The sequence below is a fragment of the Trachinotus anak genome, unplaced genomic scaffold (genome assembly GCF_046630095.1).
Source record: "Trachinotus anak isolate AG129_WGS33_773 ecotype Australia unplaced genomic scaffold, CSIRO_AGI_Tana_v1 ptg000004l, whole genome shotgun sequence".
NCBI classification, from domain to species: domain Eukaryota; kingdom Metazoa; phylum Chordata; class Actinopteri; order Carangiformes; family Carangidae; genus Trachinotus; species Trachinotus anak.
Genome location: NW_027273855.1, coordinates 7,850,961 through 7,873,374, shown reverse-complemented (window position 1 = coordinate 7,873,374; position 22,414 = coordinate 7,850,961). Strand labels below are relative to the sequence as shown.

Here is a 22,414-nt window from a genome sequence, read left to right as displayed (position 1 = left end):
GTAGGTTTGTACAATGTGTCAGCAACTTATCACACTGTCAGAGATCTGAAGTCATGACGCCAAGCTAGCCTCTGTCCCACTAGTTTCTGTTTGTCAGTGTAGTCTGTGATTTAACATTTCAGTCATTGGGCTTTATGAAAGAATTTGGCCTGTTCCTGAGATTCACTTCCTATAGAAATTAAAAAACTTTGCTTTGTGATTTAAAGAAGTTAAACAGTGGTTAATTTGTAAGCCGAGAAGAAATTACTCCCTTTAAAAAACAACCATGCCAGCGCAGGTACTTACATTACCGTAACTTTTCTAGTCTCTGTGGTCCAAAAACTCCAGTGTTTAGTCCTCTGTGTCCTGCTGTTATTACAGACATGACTGAGCCTCACCTCTTCTGTCATGCAGTTACATTTAGACTACAAGCTAGGACTCATGGGAAATGGTGTTCATTAAATGCTGCTAAAAACAAGTATTGAATAAATAATGATACTAGATCATTTTTCATAAAACTAGAGTCCTTATCTAAACATATGAATTGAGCTACACAACATGCTGTTGAGAAAGGCTCTCCAAGGCTGCATGTTTAGTTATTAATGTACTTACAGATATTAATGAGATTTTAATGCATTTTTCTTACCTCTGGAACAGTAAGTTCCTGTTTCACCTCAGCTAGATATGATATGAGTATCACGCTTTCTTTATTTCATAATACTGTCACAAAATCTGTCTCCAGCTATGGCATTCTGCAGAAACACTCAAACTCTCTCTCTCACAAGAAATCATACACAGTATATTCTACTGTAATCAACATATCTTATAGCTCAAACTGTCCTTTTTTCTCTCACACATCTGACTCTAATGCTTCCCACTCAGGTCGACTCTTTGTCTCGCTCTTGCTATCGATCTCCATGCTGCCCCACCCACTCTATTTGACCCTCTTCCACTTTCATCTCTCACTCCTCCACATTCTCTTCTGTTCTCTGTATTACTTTTACACAATTTCTATGTCTCATTGAATCATTTTCTGGTCTTCTTCCCCTTTTTTGTTTCTACATTTAGCTCTTGATACCCTCACTCTCCCTCCATTTCTCCTCCCCCTCTCCCTTGTGTATCCTTCCACACACACACACACACACACACACACACACACACACACACACACACACACACACACACACACACACACACACCGTATCACATTGTTCAGCACTACCCGCAGCCTCTCCTTCCTTTCTCCATCATTCACATTCTTACCGCCCGCTTATTCTTTCTCTAACCACTTTGCCTTGCCCTTGTAGTTGTATTTTACAAGGTTAAGTTATGATTTGTGGAAGTAAACAACTTGAAGATATCTCCCCGCAGCAGTGCTCTGTTTTCAATCCAAAATGAAATGTAGTCCCAGTGCTGGACTGCATGCTTGCCAGACTTCGATGTAAATGCCAAGGAACCTTTGTGACAGAAGCAGGGACTTAAAAAGCAATGAAAAGAAACAAGAAATGGGGAACCAGGACAAACCGTGTCAGAAAATGTGTTTTTGTGAGCTCTTGGCTCTATTCATGTACATGCTAATATTCCTGGAAATGTAATTCAATTATGAGTTTTAGTATGCAGTTGCCACATCTTCATGATAATCCAGAGGTGATTTGTTGCTAAAAAGTACCTTTAAACTTGGCTGCATGTACAAACTAAACCAAATGATCTAGCAGTTACCTTGAACACCACTTCACAAAGGTTGTCCAGTCCTGTTTCCTCAAAATAAGAACCATCCCCAGAATCAAACCTACAATCTCACACCTTGATCTGGAAAGAGACAATCACACATTCATTTTCTCAAGACTCGACTACTGTAACCAAATAAACCAAAAGTCATTCTCCCGCCTCCAACTAGGTCAGAATACAGCAGCTCAGCCTCTTACTGGTTTTAACAGATGACATCACATCACCCCAGTCCTTACTTCCCCTTCACTGATCACCGTTTTTACCGATCACTTTTAAAGCACGCCTAGCCCCAAGCCACATAACACGAGCCAGTATGCAGCCTTAGATCCTTCTGGCCAATCCAATGTCAAGGCTTAAATCTAAAGGTGACTGTGCTTTTGCCATCAGGGCCTCTTGACTTTGGAACGACCTGCCTAAGGAGATCAAGCAGCATCAGTGACTTTCATGGTGATGGGGAAATAAGAAAAGTTGAGAAATTTTGATTAGAAAATGAAAAATACTTGCAATATTTGAAGCCCATTGTATGGTTTATGATACACTGTCATTTTGAGATCTACATGTTAGAGTTGCTCTCCAAAAGTATCAAGGTACTGAACCTGCCAGAATTCTCTGCAAAGTAAACATTGGTCTGGTAGGACCCAGATGAGGGTCAGCTGGTCCACATTACAGTTGTTTTACCTTGTTTCCTTACAGTGAACTAAATATCGCCAAGCTCAGCTTCTATCAGACCATCTTGCTGTGATAAATATTGAAGAATCAGGGGGAGATATTTAAGTTAGTTCATAGCATGCTGACATTGTACATGAAACATCTTTCACCTGAATGAGTTTCATGTACAAGTGCAGGAAGTACCTACAGTGCAGCTGGAGAGTATTCACAGCGCTTAACTTTTTCCACATTTTGTTATGTTACAGCCTTATTCCAAAATGGATTAAATTCATTTTTTTTTACCTCAAAATTCTACACACAATACCCCATAATGACAATGTGAAAAAAGTTGGCTTGAAACTTTTCAAATATATTAAAAATAAAAAACAAAAATATAACATGTACATAAGTATTCACAGCCTTTGCTCAGTACTTTGTTGAAGCTCCTTTGGCAGCAATTACAGCCTCAAGTCTTTTTGAGTATGATGCTACAAGCTTGCCACACCTATTTTTAGGGAAGTTTCTCCCATTCGTCTTTGCAGAACCTCTCGAGCTCCATCAGGTTGGATGGGGAGCGTTGGTGCAGAGCCATTTTCAGATCTCTCCAGAGATATTCAATCGGGTTCAAGTCTGGGCTCTGGCTTGGCCACTCAAGGACATTCACAGAGTTGTCCCGAAGCCACTCCTTTGTTATCTTTGCTGTGTGCTTAGGGTCATTGTCCTGTTGGAAGATGAACCTTTGCCCAATCATCAAGGATGTCTCTGTACATTGCTGCATTCATCTTTCCCTCGACCCTGACTAGTCTCCCAGTTCCTGCTGCTGAAAAACATCCCCACAGCATGATGCTGCCACCACCATGCTTCACTGTAGGGATGGTATTGGCCAGGTGATGAGCGGTGACTTGTTTCCTCCAGACATGACGCTTGGCTTTCAGGCCAAAGAGTTCAATCTTTGTTTCATCAGACCAGAGAATTTTGTTTCTCATGGTCTGAGAGTTCTTCAGGTGCCTTTTAGCAAACTCCAGGCGGGCTGTCATGTGCCTTTTACTGAGGAGTGGCTTCTGTCTGACCACTCTACCATACAGGCCTGATTGGTGGAGTGCTGCAGAAATGGTTGGCTTTCTGGAAGGTTCTCCTCTCTCCACAGAGCAACGCTGGAGCACTGTCAGAGTGACCATGGGGTTCTTGGTCACCTCCCTGACTAAGTCCATTCTGCCCCGATCGCTCAGATTGGCTGGTCGGCCAGCTCTAGGAAGAGTCCTGGTGGTTCCAAACTTCTTCCATTTATGGATGATGGAGGCCACTGTGCTCATTGGGACCTTCAATGCTGCAGGAATTTTTCTGTACCCTTCCCCAGATCTGTGCCTCGATACAATCCTGTCTTGGTCTACAGACATTTCCTTGGACTTAATGGCTTGGTTTGTGCTCTGAAATGCAACTGAAATGCTGTGAACTATGGGACCTTATATAGACAGGTGTTTGCCTTTCCAAATCATGTCCAATCAACTAAATTTGCCACAGGTGGACTCCAATCAAGTTGTAGAAACATCTGAAGGATGATCAGATTGATGATTTAATATATTTGCAAAAATTTCAAGCAAACCTTTTTACTTTGTCATATTTTATCTTTTTTCACTTTTATCATATTGTGTGTAGAATTTCGAGGTAAAAAATGAATTCAATCTATTTTAGAATAAGGCTGTAACATAACAAAATGTAGAAAAAGTGGAGCGCTGTGAATACTTTCCAGATGCACTGTACATTCAGTGATGCTGAATTCATGAGAGTACACCCTATAGACAGAACTGTGTAAAACCAGATTTAGAAACATGAAGCTTTACATTGGTAGAAGGCTGTTTACTGTTTAAAAATCCAGACTGTATGTCAGGATATTATCCTTTGCCACTATCTATGAGGTGGTGAGATAACAACATACAAAAAAAGTCATCACTGTTGACTGAGTCTTGAAGTCATTTATTTAGCTACTATGTCACCACACTTTCCCCTTTGCTCCTGTCATTATTACTACAGTCACTAGTTGTCAACTAACAACAATATGTAACTATGAGTCATAATGGCCTGCTGCACAAACAACCTATTGGCTTTTTACAGGAGGACAGTTTAATTGTTCAGAAATGACTTGGAATGTAGATTCCCAGCATTGTTTATGTCTCTTTCACTCATGAGTAAACCATGTTTCTCTCTGAAAATCAAATTCAAAATGGCTTCATTATTGGCTCCAGGTTGTCATATAATAGTCATTTGACTGATAACAAGATGTTAAGACAATATGGACATAACCCTCTAAGGCAGTATTACTGTTGCCTGTTCTTTGTGTAAATAATGCCAACAAAGCTTCAATAATAATTGATACATATGGTGTTGAATTGCTTGCTTGGACATTGATAATTGCCACTTGCGGCTATATTATTGCCTTTTGAGCCTCTTGACTATTACTGCTTTTGTTTCGGTTGTCAAAGCACTTTGTAAACTCTATTTTCAAGGGTGCTATATAAATAAAGTGTTATTATTATTAACCAGAATGCTCTCCTGCCTCCTCCAGGTGGTCGTCAGGGAAAGATGCCAGTGACGGCGCTGGAGGCTTTTGACCTGGAGATGAAGAGCTGGACGCGCTACCCCTGCATCCCGAGCAGGAGAGCCTTTTCCTGCTGTGCTGCAAATGAGCGAAGCCTATTCAGCCTGGGGGGCCTTCAGCAACCGGGGCCGCACAACTTCTACTCCAGACCTCACTTTGTCAACACCATGGAAGAGTATGATCTGGATCAAGGTAAGACCTAACCATATGATGAGTGGAAACATCAAGGGCCCTATTTTAAAGATCTAAGCACATAGTCTAAAGTGCATGGAGCAAGGGCATTCAGGTTGTTTCCAAATCCCCTTTTGGTAGTTTAACAGCGGAAAAAACGGTGCACGGTTCAAAACGGTAGTACATATTCTTAATCATGGAAGTGTTAACATGCAATAAACAATTCCCTTTAAAAGCCAAATGTGTCCGCACCATGGCAGATTGCTATCATGACGGTGGATTTGCCAGGCAGTAAGAAAGAACACCTTTCTCCAGCAGAAACAGATCTGCTCGTGCATTGCAGACTTTTGCACCCTCAGTTATCTATCTTCCTCTCTCTCTCTCTCTCTCCCAGAGCCAATGATGTTCTCTTACCTGGTTGTGAGGCTCATCATGTTAACACTGACCCAGCTAGTAGATGATTGCTTCTAACCCACGTTACATGTTTAACAAAGCTACAGGAAAGATGGGGTGAATAGTTCTAGGAACAAAAGTAAAAAGCCCCAGAGATAAAAGCTTTGAAATAAGTAGTAAATTAATTTAATGCTGTAGGTGGCACCTGGAGTTGTTCTGCAGAGGAGAGCCAGAGAGGAAGAGTGGAGGAGCAGAGTGGATTTAAGACCAAGGCCTACCGAGTTCAGTGAAAACACAAGTTTTCAAAAAACAGGTTTTTAGTTAAGGTGATATAGGCTGCGTTATACTGTAGTTGTAATTGATTTAAGTCATTACTTTTACTGCTTAATTCCTGTGTGTCTGTATATCCTACTACTACTACTACTACTACTACTACTACTACTACTGCTAATAATAATAATAATAATAATAATCTTTATTTGTACTTTTCAAAACCCACATTATAAAGTGCTTGACAAAGGTAGCAATAAAAATAGATGAGCCAATCAATCAATAGATTTCAAAGAAAAGAAAAACAGACAAAACAATTAAAACAATTAGTTGTATAAAAAACAATACAGAGTAATTTAAACACCTTTAAACACCTCAAGAGAGAGTAAAACCAGGAAAAGCTCACAGATAAAAATATGTTTTAAGAGGAGACTTAAAGGAGGTCAAAGATTTGGCCGACCTGATTTCCTGGGACAGATCATGAGTTTCACAGTCCATGGCTGTTTTTGATCCTCAGTCAGTCTCTGGCAAGACTCATCACTGATTGTGAATGATGAATAGAAGTGTAGAGAATGCAAACAGACAAAATGCATCACCTTCACACTTGTGAGGTGCTGAACATAAGGCAATAGTCAAGAGCAGAACATTTTTTAAAAACACTTTAAGGTAAAAACTCTAGATTAATAAAGAATGTTTCACATGAGAATTTTATTGGATGGATACATGAGAGGAGAGCAGCTGTCTCGTTTGCAGCCAAAAATAACTGTTTGGTGTTTCACAGTGTAAGCAGTCTGAGCACTTTGAATGGAGTGGGAACATGATCTGTTCTGTTCTCATAATCCAACCGAAATACAGGAAGATTCTGCATTAGTTGAGGCAGATCACACCAAAGCTGATGGTGATGCGGATAGAGGAGGTCCTTCTGCTGCACCACATTTCTGCCCTGTGAAACAAACAAACAAGTGCTCTGAGCGGGCTTTTTGCTGACAGTTGTGACTGACATGAAATGTTGCTGCATGAGACACAACCGAACAAATGCATAAATGCAGTGTGGGTAATAACATGACTCAGTGGTTTAAAGAATGTGTGTATAAAAAAAAAAGTTTAAACTGCATGCAATATTTTAATATAGCCTTTATTTTAAGGCTGCATTTTGCTTCACTGTAAAGGATTAACACCCAAAACAGCCTGAATCATTACCTTGAAAACAGGAGCATTTGAACTATGCTAAGCTTTAATTAGCCCACATTGTTATTTTGTACTTTTGTGCTAGCATCACAACATCTGCTCCAATCTGCAATTATCTGCTCCATCTGCAGATATTTTTAATTTTATTTATAAACTCAGTTGAAGAGTATAATCTTTCTAGAAAAAAGAAGGATAATCATATCCCTTTTGTTGCCATGCATTTTAAGTAAATTGTGGATTATTGTGCTGTAACTTTACGTGAGCAGCTGTTGGTGAAAGGGTAAATCAACACTGAAGCCTCTTGTATGACGGTGGGATGGTTGTTGACGTAAAAGCTATATATCTAAGGTATATATAGGGAGAGAGAAAAGTTATACAAAAGCTTTATGCAAAATCATTCAAGGAACAGCTTTGAATAGTTTATCTATACATTGGATGTCACTGGTTTTGCTGATTGTCACTGGTGTTACTATTAAGGAAGGTAACACCAGTGATGGTAACACCAGTGCCAATTTTCATGAGAAATGCATTTTACAAAATGACAGCTACAGAACACTAAACCACATGTTGTCAATCACAGTATAATCTCTAAATTATGTTAGTTTAATCCATTTGTATTCTTTTTTTTTTTTTTTTTTTTTACATAGTAGGTTGTACCAGTGACTTCAACTAAAAGCTTCATACGAAATCATGAAATAAATGACAAAAATTCTTATAACTGGAAGGAGACAGTGTTCTATATTCCCTTCTTCATTGATCTTCAGGAAAAAGGAAGGTGAATCATACTGATGTTTTTTATTTTATATTGTAACACCAGTGATACAATATTTATTTGGCATTTTCTTGTTTTATGTCATTTATATAATAAATTTCAAAGTTATGCATACATTATAGCAGCTTAAATGGTTAAAAAAACACTTCTGTGGTGGTAGCAATTCATATATATTCAAAATATGAATAAACTGTAAACTGAAGATGGAGACGAGCGGTGAGGGAGTTTTAGGCGGAAAATTTCAATTTAAAAAGCTGCTCGACAGAACTATTTTGAAAAAAAATGTAGTTATCACAGGAGCAATTCGCCATTACAATATCACCTTAATGCAAAACATCCAATGGAAACCTTGTTATTTTTTGTTTCTATGGACACTTTCTGAGGCACAACATAGATCATATTTTTTGTTGTTAAAACACTTTATCTTGCCACATACAAGCTGGTGATTATCTAAGCTGAGCCTTGGTTTTAAATTCAAGTTGCACTTTAAATGCCTTTGTTTTTACTTATCATTTAAATATGCCCTAGAAGAAGCTTTAGTCTTTAGAGGGAAAATACAATTTTAATCACAATTATTTTTTTAATCGATTGACAGCCCTAATTTATACATTTATACATTTTATATGTGTATATATATATATATATATATATATATATATATACACACACATACAAATGTATATATATTTATACATTTGTTGCTGTTGGTCCAGTGCAACATCTAGTGGCTATGACAATCGTTTACAGAACTTTTAAGTTAGTTGAGCAGCACGCCTTGATAACAGTGGACACATCTTAATGAGCTCCTGTTTCGTTTTGCGCCTCAACTCAAGAGTAACGTTTAGGTTCCTTGTGACTTCTGTTTTGCTCTTGTATGATAAGTGTAGACATCCAGTGTAGTAAGTTAATAAACAACAAGTATTGTGGAGGTCCCAGCAGTGGTGTGTATGTGAATATTTTTTCCTGCTTTATCCACGCTCTCCAAACTGCTTTAACCAAGATACACAGAGCTAAATTGTTACAGTATGGTGCTAATGGGAGATTACAGCCCCAGAGCTGGTCGCTGTTGGCTGATTGCACCAGTTACTCACAGTACAATCAAAAAGCAGTGGATCAGAGACTGATTCTGTCCTGCTCATTCAGAGTTGATGGAAACAACTGCTTTACTGAAGATGTTGGCCATGAAGGGCCCATGCTAAGTCGAGCTCATGTATGGCTGCTTTACTGGAGTCACTGTTACTGAAGTGCTGTCCTCCAGCTTTCACTAGCTTAATTCAAACAATATTACCAGAAAAAAATCTATACAGAGGCAGCTGCAGACTCCTCAGGAATGTTAACACTGCAGGTACGCTGCAGGTATGATGAGTGGATTATCAGAGAGATAAATTCTACAATAATAATTAAACACAGTTGGGAGGATGTAATGTTTCGCATCTCTGGCTTTTTGCATTGGTTCACATCGGCATTTTAAACTCTTTTCTGTACTATCTCTCTCTGTACTTTCATTTTCATTAGCAGAGAGAAGTCAAGAGCTTGCTGTGATTCTCCCTTTTAGTTTGAAATTCTGGGAACACTGACCTTGCATATTAGATTTAATCAGAAATGTGGAAAGTATAATTACTTACATTTACATACATAACAATTGGTAATTTATTTTTATAGCTGGCTTATATGTGCTGTAATGTGTGGGCATGCACACTTCAAGATTAAATTGAAGTAATGATGATGGAAAACTTTGCCATTTGCTCAACAGCAGGTGTCTATTTCAACATGCAGTACATGACACACTGAAGTGTATTTTTCATCTAATGCAGCTTCATCAACTGAATCTTTTCTGTCCCTCAGGGTCTAAATGATGTTAGATTCAGAAAGGCAGCATCTCAAAATACCCTGCCTGAAAGTGTATGATTCATAGTCTTGTAGATGGATAGATGGCCGTCGCTCAAAGCTCTGTGCAATGAGTCGTGATTTGATCCAGCTTGAGTGACATTTCAGAATTGCAAAAAAAAAAAAAAAAAAACTGAGCAAAAACCATGAAAGCATGAAGAGAAGGCAAATGACTCTGGTCAAGATTTACAGTGTTTTGGACACTGAGCAGAAAGTAACCATTTGATGAGCGAACAAGGTTCTGGGTTTCTTTACCAGGGCTATAGCTACTGATACTTTAGAGCACTGACTAATCTGTCAACACTTCTTTTCATTTTTTTGACATTCTGGGATCAGGAGCCACAGTGAAGCGTGAAGTGCAGTGAAGCGTGCCATACTCCAGGCACCCAGGCAATGCCGGCACTCTTTTGGTAACTTTGTAGCCAGAGGCTCCCAGAGAAGCTATATATGGGGTAGCATGTGAAAGAACACATTATCATACATCATTATAGTGAGTATGTTAGAGGCTGTGATAATCATTGCCAATCACATTGGCAGCTTTCATCCACTTTAAACACAGAGCCCTCCCTTTTACAGTTTGAGAACTCTGCAGTCAGCTTTCCTAAGAGGTAATCTATTATCTAGCTAACTGGTAAGGATCAGTTATTAATCTTTATTCTGTCTTGTTGGCATGACTGGAATAAATCTGTGTTTCTTCTGTGTGATCTGTTAGTTGAAGAACATAAATAAAAGTGAAAGACAATTATCACATCAGGGCTGGGTAGAAAAAAAAGGATTTTCATTTGAATAATCTGATATCGGTTCATTAAAAGTTATGATATGTAACTTTTCCACATTAAAATGTCCATAAATTACTAGACTTTTTTATGTGTATTTTTTTAGTTATCCCAAATAATTCCAGCACTAATCATGGTAATGCTCTGTTACATTTGGTCGCCTTTCAATGGCGACATAACCCCTATCTGCATATGTCAGTGTTGTGCTTTCCTGCCAGAAAAAATCAGTCAAATCAAAACTGACTTTTATCCCATTTAAAGCAACATTTTTGTAATGCACTTTTTGCACCTTGGTCATTTTCAACTATATATTTTAATCAATGAAGGGACAGTGTTGGAGAATCCCTCATTTTTAAAGTGAAACAGCTTTATGTGTTTCTACCAGTTATAGTCCCCTGGAACGACTGACAGTGAAGGAATCCAAACTGGGAGAAGCTTACAGCAATGGTGGTGAAGACAAGTACTCCCAAGATCCCGCGCTATTTCATGACGCAGTCTTTTGTTATTGATTTGATTGGGAGGCCACTAGCAGCAGAATGTATGTACTGTGGGTTTATATGCCTTTTACAGTTTCCTGTGGAAGTGTGAAGCTGTAACCTTGTTAGTCTCTCATGACGAGATATGGTCACGTGACAGACAAAAACGTGACAGACAAGGTTCTCCTGAAGGTACAGGTCTAAAGGTAGATTTCAGATTTAAAAGCAATGAAGACAGTGAAAGGATAGAAGGAAAGCCATATACAAGATACATGTGCAAGAGGAAGCTGATAGAGGAAGCAGAGTGTACCTCTTCCTCTTGTACCTCTTCATACATTGTATGAAGAGGTACAAGAGGAAGAGGTTTGCTGGTGCACTGGGGTACGTTAGCAATGCACATTACCTCACTACTATTTCTTGAGATGCATGTCTAAACTGGTCTTGTTAAATCAAAAAGTGTATTGGGGTCCATTCGCAATGTGAACAATGTGAATATTTTCAATAAAGTTCAAGGTTCAATTTACAGCATTAGTTTCAGAATTTCATAACAAACTGAAACTGGTGACTGAAAAAACCTCTGACTGAATTAATATTGATTTTGGACCTTGTGAATCAGAACTGAATTGATTTGGGGAAATCAGTGGCAATTGCTAGCCCCACAAAACATAATTAAAGGGTGACGTGTGATTTTAGATATCTTTATGCGGTTTTGCCTTCACCACTTCAAGTGAAGAAAGTGTCACTGATGACAGATGTAACCTTGACCTGCTCCTAGCATGCAGGTGGTAAGAAATGCAGTCACTCTTGATCGCAGTGCACCACTGGACTGGAAATGGCACGCTCTCTACTGTTCTGTCCTTCTGGTGGCGTGACTCAGTGCGATATGGTGTAATGCCAATTTCAGTCCATCTATTTTGTCTGTGGGACATGAGGGAATCACCTTTCCAAAGAATTGTGGGAAAACTGTAAATGATCTACCTTATGCAAATGAGGGTGAGATTCTCTTGGAAGCTCCACAGTGATTTGTTCATTCTTCTGAAGAACAGCTGATGTAGTAGGGAAGATGATTATTTTAGTTTCCTCCTCCTTGCCAACTTCCCTTTATGGATTCCACGAAGAAATAACAGTGGGTTTGAATCAACTTCTGTAAGAACTCTCAGGATCTGCCAAATGGCCTCCTCACCTCTAACAATAAGTGTCAGAATTAACATTGGGCAGATTCACCCCTCTGAAATCCAGAGAGCCGGCAGTTCTGACACGACAATAAATTTAACAGCAGGAGTGAAGCCAGCACCATAACAACCATGTCGAGTCCAACGTGAAGTGGCTCAGCTCTCAACACTGCAAATGCACTTCTTCGTCGATCTTCAGGAATAATGTCAACATGTTAGCATTCTCGTTGTTCACCATGCTAGAATTAGCATTTAGCATTTAGTACAGACTCACTTTTACATGGCTGTAGATGCCTAGTTTTGTTAAAAAATTAACATGTCCTAAAGTGTCACTGAGCTCTCATATATTTGGGAAAACATGGAGACATTTGGAAAGTGTAGAAAGTGTAGACTGTTAAATATTTGTAAATCTAAATCAAAAATGAAAAAAACTAACATACACAGAATCACACAAATACTCTCTCTTTCTCTCTCTCTCTCACACACACACACTGAAGCACAACCTGAGGCAGTAAGTATCAAATGTCTGTGAGACTGTGGTGTGTCCTCCAGCTATGATGCAGCCATGTGTAGGAGGATGATTATATTCTACAAATGAGCTCTGGATGATTTAGTTGCTTGTTGTTAGATGAATTAATTAATCCATAAAAATATATTATTAGGCGGCTACATAGTCCATGAGTGTGTGTGTGAGAGAGAAAGAGTGAGTCAGTGACTAAGCGAATACCCACGTACGTTTGCGGAGAAATGTACAAACAGATGCTCCAGAATGGGAGGCTCAGATTGTGCAGATGTGGGGATTATATGGTTGATCACTTGTGAAAAGACCCCCCCCCCCGTGAGTGCACAGTACTGTTTGGGGCTTATGTGTAAAATCAAGTGAGTCTAACCTCCATCTATCCACATTAACAATGCATCCTTTCACACTTCCCTCTGTCTGTCAGCTTGCGATATAATATTTGATTTATCCCTTTGCTTCTGTGAATCCTCTCAGTCAGGTTTAATGTCTTTGCTTTGAAGGATAATAGCCTTTTTTCTCAACTATCAGGCCTCATTCTCACCTCACCTATGAGAGGCAGCCCAGACTTGAAAGCTGTGAAAATGAATCCAGCACAGATTGTGTGTGGTTTAGGTGTGAACACAGCATTGTTGCACTGCATGTATCTGTGATAATGACAATGATTATAATAATGATAATGATAACAATAATAATCATCATTACAATCACCACCACAGTTAACTACATGCTTCCTACGACTGAAATAAATCAGAAAGGGTGACAAATACCAAATTTTAAAGCATTCAATATGAACATAAAAAAAGATAAAAAAATATATGATTCAAATAGTTAATTTGCTAGTCATGGGGAAGACAACTAAATTCAAACAGTAAAAATTTTATTTTGGGGGTTGGCTGTTCTGAAACCTGAGTAAACAACACTGATGATGTCATCAGGGTAAATCTTGGCCTGGATTACAAACTTGTAGCACAGGGTTTAAAAGAAATAAGGAGAGTCTGAGGAAAAGATGCTACTGCCGACCTGCCAACCTGTAGGCGTTTTGTGTAGCAGGTACACATTTATACATCAAAGTACGTGGGTATGATTTGTCTCTGTAAACTACTGTGAGTTTAATTGCACACATGCAGTACTCAAGCCTTACAACAGAGGAAAGCAATGTTAAGTCTGCGGAGTAAGAGATGACGAAGAGTTTGACAAATCATTATGCTAGGTTCAATCCCCGAAATGTCAAGCAGGGATAACTGACAAAACGTCAATCATTTCAACACAGCAACAGAAGCAGGTTTTAGCTCCTCACTCCATCTGGCTGGTTTCTCAGGTGAAGATGGTGCTTGAACTCACGTGTGCATTCACGCCTTGCATTTAAAATAACTATGGCGATAAACGAGGAGGACACTGACAGGGAACATCACAACATAAGTTCCTGTACTTGAAAATGAAAACATATGCTACAATATACAAAATACATAATGTCAATTTTTTATTAAATAATTGAATGAAATTCACTTCTGTTTATCAGTTTGTATAAGCAAACCTATTATGCAATAAAATCATAATCATGAAACAATGGTTTTAACAAACTATACTGAATCTTTTACATTCACTGTAGCCATGTTATCCCAGTTAGCCCAGTGCAATGTAAGTCATATTTTAGAAATAATGTTCAAAGTTCCAAAACCTTGAGGTGATATATGTAAAAAAATGACACCTGCAAGTCAAAAACCAGTGTCCACAAACAGCTGACTATTCCTAAATGTAAACATGTCCTTTCATTAGACAGGATCTCAGCCTCTGCGGCATGGCTTTTGATGTGCATTAACAGTTTCCTTGTGACACATTCAGAAGACACAGCGACATTAGCATTCATTTTAAACCATGTTTCTTTCTATCTGACTCTCAGTCCAATATTCCCCCTCCTTTTACCTCTGGTTCGCTATCCACTATCCTCTGAGAATAATATGTGGCTCTTTAGCTGCTCCATTTTCAGCAGCTAGTTTCTAACTTTGTCTACCGTTTGGTGTTGGACAGGTTCCGCACGGTGGATATATCCAGAGCTTTTTGGGTGAAAACAGCTGTCTGCTAAAGGTGATAAGAGCAGTGAGAGTAAATCTACACAGTTAAGTTGTGGGCTGTAAAACCAAAACAATGAGCTGAATGATGCTAAAATACTCCTCAAAGGTGAGGGGAACCACACAGTCTGGTGATAATTCTCTGAGGGCTCATGTGTACAATCAATACAAGCCACTCCTTTCACATTACTAATTTCACTTATTGTTCATTTAGAAATATAAATTAGAGTTGCTTTAATTGCAATAGAAATATGCTTTTAAAAGCAAGAACCCGATTTTAAGCATGGCTAGCATGTTTCCATTAGAGCCGTTGAGTAATGTGGTTGGAACAAGTCTCATTATTATATCACCATAATATGCTGTAGACAGGAGCAAGGCTGTGAAGATGGTAAAAGACCAATAAGAAGATTTTTTTTTTTTTTGATAACTCAAGGTACATCTATCCTACTCGTTTGTGTTCTAGCAATTCTAGCAGTGACAATTTGATTAAGATTTTGTAGAAATATTAATTCATTCAATATTCAAAGATTCAAAGATTGGCAATAGTTCAGTCCTGTTGCTACATGAGCAAGAAAGAGTTTAAAAAAGGTAGGAAACCTTACACAGGCACACAAGTGATGAAAAACTGAAACACAAACGCCACTCATACGGTTCTTGTAAACCTTGTTGTCTTCATGTTATAGCTTCAGTTTATTCAATTCAATTCAATTTTATTTGTATAGCGCCAAATCATAATATACATTATCTCAAGGCACTTTACAGGGCAAGGTCAAGACCTTACTTTGTTACAGAGAAAAACCCAACAGTTCTTACAAAGAGCAAGTGCTTGGCGACAGGCAGGAGGAAAAACTCCCTTTTAACAGGAAGAAACCTCCAACAGAACCGGGCTCAGGGTGGGCGGCCGTCTGCCTCGACCGGTTGGGTTTAGGAGGAGATAAAAAAGGGGGGGGGGGGGGGGGGAGAAAAGAGAGAGAGAGAGACCAGGAACAGCTGTGTAGGTAATGGTGTTATCAATAATAATGACAGATAACAGTGGTTAATAGTAATGATGAGTAGTGGTGGATCTGGATCCTGCTGCTCCAGAGGCAGAGATACCTGCAGAATGAGGACAGAGAGAGGGAGAGAGAGGAGAAGCACAAACTACGGGAGAGAAAAAAATACAAAGTTAATGGCATAAAGTAGTCGAGAGAGAGAGAGAGAGAGAGAGGAGAAGCACAAACTACGGGAGAGAAAAAAAATACAAAGTTAATGGCAGAGAGAGAGAGAGAGCGAGTGCCCAGTGCATCATGGGAATCCTCCAGCAGTCTAGCTCTATAGCAGCATAACTAAGGGATGGTTCAGGACATACCCGAGCCAGCCCTAACTATAAGCTTTACTAAACAGGACAGTTTGAAGCCTGATCTTAAAAGTAGAGAGGGTGTCTGCCTCCCGAACCCACACTGGGAGCTGGTTCCACAGGAGAGGAGCCTGATAGATGAAGGCTCTGCCCCCAAACTCAAACAAACAAACTCTGGGAACCACAAGTAGAGCTGCATTTAGAGAGCGAAGTGTCCTATTGGGAAAATAGGGAACTATAAGCTCTCCAAGGTATGATGGTGCCTGACCATTAATGGCTTTGTAGGTGAGGAGGAGGATTTTAAATTCTATCCTGGATTTTACAGGGAGCCAATGCAGAGAAGCTAACACAGGAGAGATGTGATCTCGTTTCCTAGTTCCTGTCAGTACTCGTGCTGCAGCATTTTGGATCAATTGAAGGCTTTTTACTGCATTTTTGGGACATCCTGACAATAAAGAGTTACAGTTGTCCAGTCTTGAGGTAACAAATGCATGAACTAGCTTTTCAGCATCCTTTAGACACAGAATGGGTCTGATTTTTGCAATGTTGCGCAGGTGGAAGAAGGCTGTCCTAGAGACTTGCTTTATATGTGAAGTAAAGGACAAGTCCTGGTCAAAAATGACACCAAGGTTTCTGACTGTAGCACTGGAGGCCAAGGTGATGTCATCCAGAATCAGTATATTATCACATAGTGTGTCTCTGAGGTGTTTTGGGCCAATTACAATAACTTCAGTTTTGTCTGAATTTAAGAGTAAGAGATTACTGGTCATCCAGGTTTTTATGTCCTTAAGACACACCTGAAGCCTGGCTACCTGGTTAGTCTCACCTGGCTTCATGGATAAGTACAGCTGGGTGTCATCTGCGTAACAATGGAAATTTATTTGGTGCCTCCTAATAATGTTTCCTAGAGGAAGCATATATAGAGTGAAAAGTATTGGCCCTAGCACAGAACCTTGTGGAACTCCATGACTGACTGTAGTGTTGATGGAAGAGTCATTATTAACATGAACAAACTGGAGTCTATCTGACAGATATGACTTATGCAAGGATGTCCTCCAGATAAAGTCTGGCACAGGACACTTTATATTGAATGTGAAACAGACACATTCAACATACAGTGTGCATTAATGCAAGTGTATCACATGGAACATGTGGGAGTGTTGACACTTCATGCATATGCATATGTGTAGCAGAGCTGGACTTTCTGCTGTATCTGCCTGCTCTGTGTGTATGTGTTCATGGGTTCTGTGCTTTTCTGCTCCCAGTATTGTTGAATCTTCCCCTGTGTCTTGTTGTGTCTTGGGACTTCATGTTTATTTCTGTTGCTCCCGCTTTCATTTCTTGTGTAGTGGAGGGGGTGGGGGTGTGAATGGGCTTGATGGTGGCACTGTGAATGACACACAGAGATTGTATGAAATCACGGGAGCAGAGATACAAGCAAGTGTACCATGGAGCTGGCCATCAAAGCAACAACAATAATAGCAACATATTCATATGCAGTGTACTCAGTGCAGTGTTCTGACACACAACCATCCCCCCTCCACCATGGGATAGAACAAGAGAATAGAGATGAGGAATGAAAAAGACAGAAGACATGAGCGGCTAAAGCGTACAAGCAGATTTAACTTTATGCAGTTAGTTTGATTTAGTGGCTCAGCGAAATGTTTAAGTTTATCCAAGGGACAATATATATGAGCTGTTGTGGGATTATGCTCTTTAATAGATGTTATAACCCTCTGGGCCCTTGCTAATACTGATCAGGTTCATTACCTGTTCATTTTTGTAGTCTGTGAAATGTTTTAATCATGGTGATTTGCATTTAAATGTTCCCCACATTAGCATTCAGGGCTGGTGAAAAGCAGAGAGGGATGCAGGGTTAATGGATGTTCTGCTGTTCACCGTGGGTAACTGCTGTGTGGAAGATAAGGTATCTACATCTAACAGGCCAAAAAAGAAGCTGCAGCTTGGGCCAGTTCTTGCATGCATGATGAAGTGATAACACACATGCTTTGTTAAATGCATACACTCTCAAATTTTGGTCAACACACATATAAACATTCTAACTGTTAGATTACTGGACAAAGTTCAACAATGCAAAACAGGCTAAAGTGCATTGGCTTAAACTGGCTGGTTTTCAACACCTCTTTCTTAGAGCTGCACAGCATTAGTGGTATATTTTCAACAAAACCTGAGAGCAACCACTTCTTACTATTCCTATGACTGCTGATATCGTCAAATGTGTTTTTGTTTGGTTTATTTCTGATAATAGATGTAAGATACTGTTGAGTCAAAGATAACAACTAGCAATTGAGCCTTTTCACATCGTTTTAGCTTAAAAATGCATTGAATGAAAAGTTAATGGAATATATATTATTGAAACTTTTTACAGGCAAGGCTTTAATTACCCTTTGATAATGGAACAGATCTTTGAAAAAAAAAATTACGATGTTAATATCTGTTTGGAATCTATACTGATACTGATACAAATAGTTTTGATCCAAGGAAATTGGCCAATTCAGGATCTAATCTCTTAATTATAACATATACACAATAACATGTAATGTAATAGTTATTTTCTATCATTTACAGAAAAAAATATTCTTGCAGTATTTGAACAGTGTGAATTTGCTCTTTAAGGTTCTGAAATTGAAGAGTAATCAGAGCTTGCTTTCCCACCACGACAATATTTCATAGTAAAGAATGTGCAAAAAAGAAAAAAGCATGCGTAAAGGCAGTGCTTGTGAGTCACATAAGTGCATGTCCAAAGTCCAGTATCAATGCAATGAGAGCACAACAATGGTCTGCAAACATGGGTAACTGTGTGTCCACCATATTTTGTCAATAGCTCGCTCATGAAGTCTGTTCTTTACTGCTTGTTTTTTCTTTGAGAGTATGTTGCCATCCAGCTCCATCACAAGTTTCTGGAGAACTTCAAAAGAGTACTTCAGTTCAAGAGGGTGGTTGAGGTTTAAGGCATACACTAGGCAAAATAACATGGCAGCAGTTAATGCTCTGGTGTCCAGATCATGCACTACCATCTGACCTTCCAAGACAATCCCAATGTCCTCTGGTTTACTGGTGGCATCATGTTTTGACTATATAGATTCCCACCATGGTCTCCTCAATGCATCCTTGGATGACAACTTCCTCTTCGGCCGGCAGAGTATAGTCACAAAAGGAACCAAATGAGATCAAATAAAACACATTTTTAGTGCTCCATTTAAGCCTCCTTGTTGTCTTAGCTGCTTGTGTTTGATTCAGCTTCAGATCCAGTTTATTGTCATTGGACAACAAGTACTTAAACAATGAAATTCAGTTGGCATCTAGCCAGAAGTGCAAATTAGCATAAAGTGCAATATGTGTAACAGTAAAAAGAAAAGTTATATAAATTATAAATTCTAAAAAAATATACATACACACACACACATATATATATACGTGTGTATGTGTGTGTATATATACATGAGGATTGTTGTAATGATATATAAAATATAAATACAAATATACATGTGAAAAGCAGATGCAAACTGCATGCACATGTGGACAAAGTGCCCTGTTACTGTTGCAGAGTTGAAAATATTATATTTTATATAGAATAGCTCCATTATCAGTTAATCTGATGACTATTTTCTCAATTAATTGTTTTGTCTCTAAATGACAGAAATACTGAATTGTTTTTCCACATTTAAGAAGCTAGAATCAGAGAATGTTAAATTTTTTAAACAAAGTGAAACAATTAACTAATTATCAGAGGAGCTACATTTATTTTTATTGATTTATTGATTCATTGTTAGGCACAGTGGTGCAGTGGTTAGTGCTGTTGCCTCACAGCAAGAAGGTTGTGGGTTTCAAGTCCTGGCCTGGGCTTCTTTCTGTGTGAAGTTTGCATGTTCTCCCCGTGTCTGTGTGGCTTCCCTTCTGGTACTCCCACAGTCCAAAGACATGCACATCAGGTTAATTGGTGACTCTAAATTGCCCCTAGGTGTGAATGTGAGTGTGTGGTTGTTTGTCTCTATATGTCAGCCCTGTGATAGACTAGCAACCTGTCCAGGGTGTACCCCGCCCTCGCCCAGTGGCAGCTGGGATTGGCTCCAGCCCCCCCACGACCTGGTTCGGATAAGCAGTATAGATAATGGATGGATGCGGTCATTGTTTCAATATTACCGCAATGTATATCTGAATCATAAAGAACTTGTAAATATAAAATTTGATTAAATTAAAATCTAGAACATTAATGACATCACTATTTATGTCTTCCTTCCACATGTTTTAAGGCTACTGCTAAAGCACATTTTGAGATCACAATTTTTTATGCTTTCACACCATGACAGCCACAGCGAGAGGCATATTGTTTCGGGGTTATCCTTCTGTCCAAACATACATCCCATTCTCGTGGACACAACATCTCAGTAACACCTTGACGGAACTTCAAATTTAGCAAAAAACTTCACTTGGATTCAAGAATGAATTGATTGGATTTTGCCTAGCTGGTATTAGCATGAGTGATAAACAAGGGACGACACGGAAAATGGAGGAGGTGGAGAACGAAAGCGTCAGCCTGACCGAAGGTGATAATGCACCGAGAAAGACTTTCAACGCATCGGGGAAACAAAAATCCAAGGTGTGGACCGTTTTTGGGTTTTATAAGAAGGAAGGGAGGCTCAAACAAAGTTTGTTGTTACTATTCTGTGCTACTTTTACCTCTGGAGTTCCCATCCAACAATTCAGCCAGACTTGGTCCATGTCTAAAAATAAATACATTGACATGTGATTTTGTTGTTCTGTTTTTTTTTTTTTGCCAGTGCCAGTCTTTTACATATTTAAAAAGAAACTATTGTACTGTCACTTTCATAGACTTGGCTTCTTTATTATATAAAATATCTACAACAAATATTAAACATAGAATCGAATCGTGTCGTTCTTACACTGTATGGAATCGATTCGTATCGAATCGGTCTGTAATAAAAGGATATCGTTTTTTGAATCAAATCATAACCTGTGTATCTAGATGCATATCGAATCGTTTATCATAGAGAGATGTGCAACCCTAGTATCCACAATTTGCACACATTGCTGTCAATGCCAATAGAATACTAATCATTTTCTACTGTCTTTCTTCCACCATCTCCATTACTGCATGGGTAGTAGTTCTAGTTTCCATAAATCTATACTGGTGTTCACTCAATAATTTATATTTACCTATGAAAAGATCTGTTTGTTTCACACATAATTTCTCTAGTATTTTTGAAAATTGTGGAAGAATTGATACCAGTCTATAGTTATCCATGTGTTGTTATTACCATTTCTAAGTAGTGGAATTACCTTTGCCAATTTCATACTGTTAGGAAAGACACCTTTTGAAAGGACTGATTACATATATTGGTCAGAGGACCTACACTAGAGTCAGTTACTTCTTTATTAATTACTATGTCAAGGAAATGGTTCTCATTTGATCTTTTGTTTTTAAAATTTCTTACAATTTCAATGACATAAGTTTCATTTACCCCACATAGGAATGTAGGGCTGATATTGCCCTTAATTAGACCAGATGGATCTTTTTGGTCCCCAGGCACCACAGTCTTTCTGGCCAAAGTAGTGCTTACACCCACAAAATCATCAACAATGCTTCTCAAATTATCCACTTCTATATCAGAGCAATTCAAAAAGTAATACATGCAAACTTCATTTCTCTTTTCTCTTCTTTTCATTTTTCATCCTCACCATCTCCCTGTTGCTCCTCCTCTTAACATCTAAAACAGTTTCACCCTCACACTTGAAGACTTGCATCAGATTCTCCGGTAGAATAAGAGGGGCCTTAGTTTTTTGATGCTGAAAGTAGCGCTTGATTTTCCCCCTGGTTTGTGCTTGAGCGAATTTACCATTACCTCAGGACACCTAAGCTCTCTTAATTTAGTGCAATAGATTGCCAGTTTATTCTTCAAACTAGCTTTCCATCCAACATATAAAGTGAGGGAGCCATTCTCAGTCAGGCAGGGATGCTTTAACATGAGGCCTCTCCACCTGTGTTACTGTTTATTGGTGACATAAACCTTGTACTGGACTATTTCTTGGACCAGTCCCTCAAGGATGTTTGACTTCACTTTAGGATCTGGGGAAGCAGTTTAGCCTCTTCTCTGTACTCTGCATTGCCCCGCTCAAGTATTTTAAGACAATCTTTTCCTTTGTAAAGACAAACATTGATTCAACTGGATCTTCTGGATAGTCAAGTACAACAAAGAAGCTGTCTTGCTATCAGGGGTCTCCATGTTTGCTTATGTGTTTGCGTATACACAGTTGCTTTATACAGTTGTTTGCTTATGTGTCCGTATATACACAGTTGCTTTATACAGTTGTATTGACGTGTTAGTATCCACTGCCTGTGTGCAGGTCCACTGATGTCCACATCCATTTCCAGCCTGGAGTATGATCAAGA

General features: G+C 38.9%; 1 protein-coding gene across 1 annotated transcript in view; it reads left to right on the top strand.

Annotated features, from left to right (window-relative positions):
* Window positions 1-22,414, top strand: part of klhdc8b (kelch domain containing 8B) — a 209,412-nt gene that overhangs the window by 146,376 nt on the left and 40,622 nt on the right. The window contains exon 5 of the mRNA XM_071475568.1: window positions 4,919-5,143. Coding sequence (XP_071331669.1) covers window positions 4,919-5,143 — 225 coding nt within the window. The remainder of the gene's footprint in view (window positions 1-4,918; window positions 5,144-22,414) is intronic.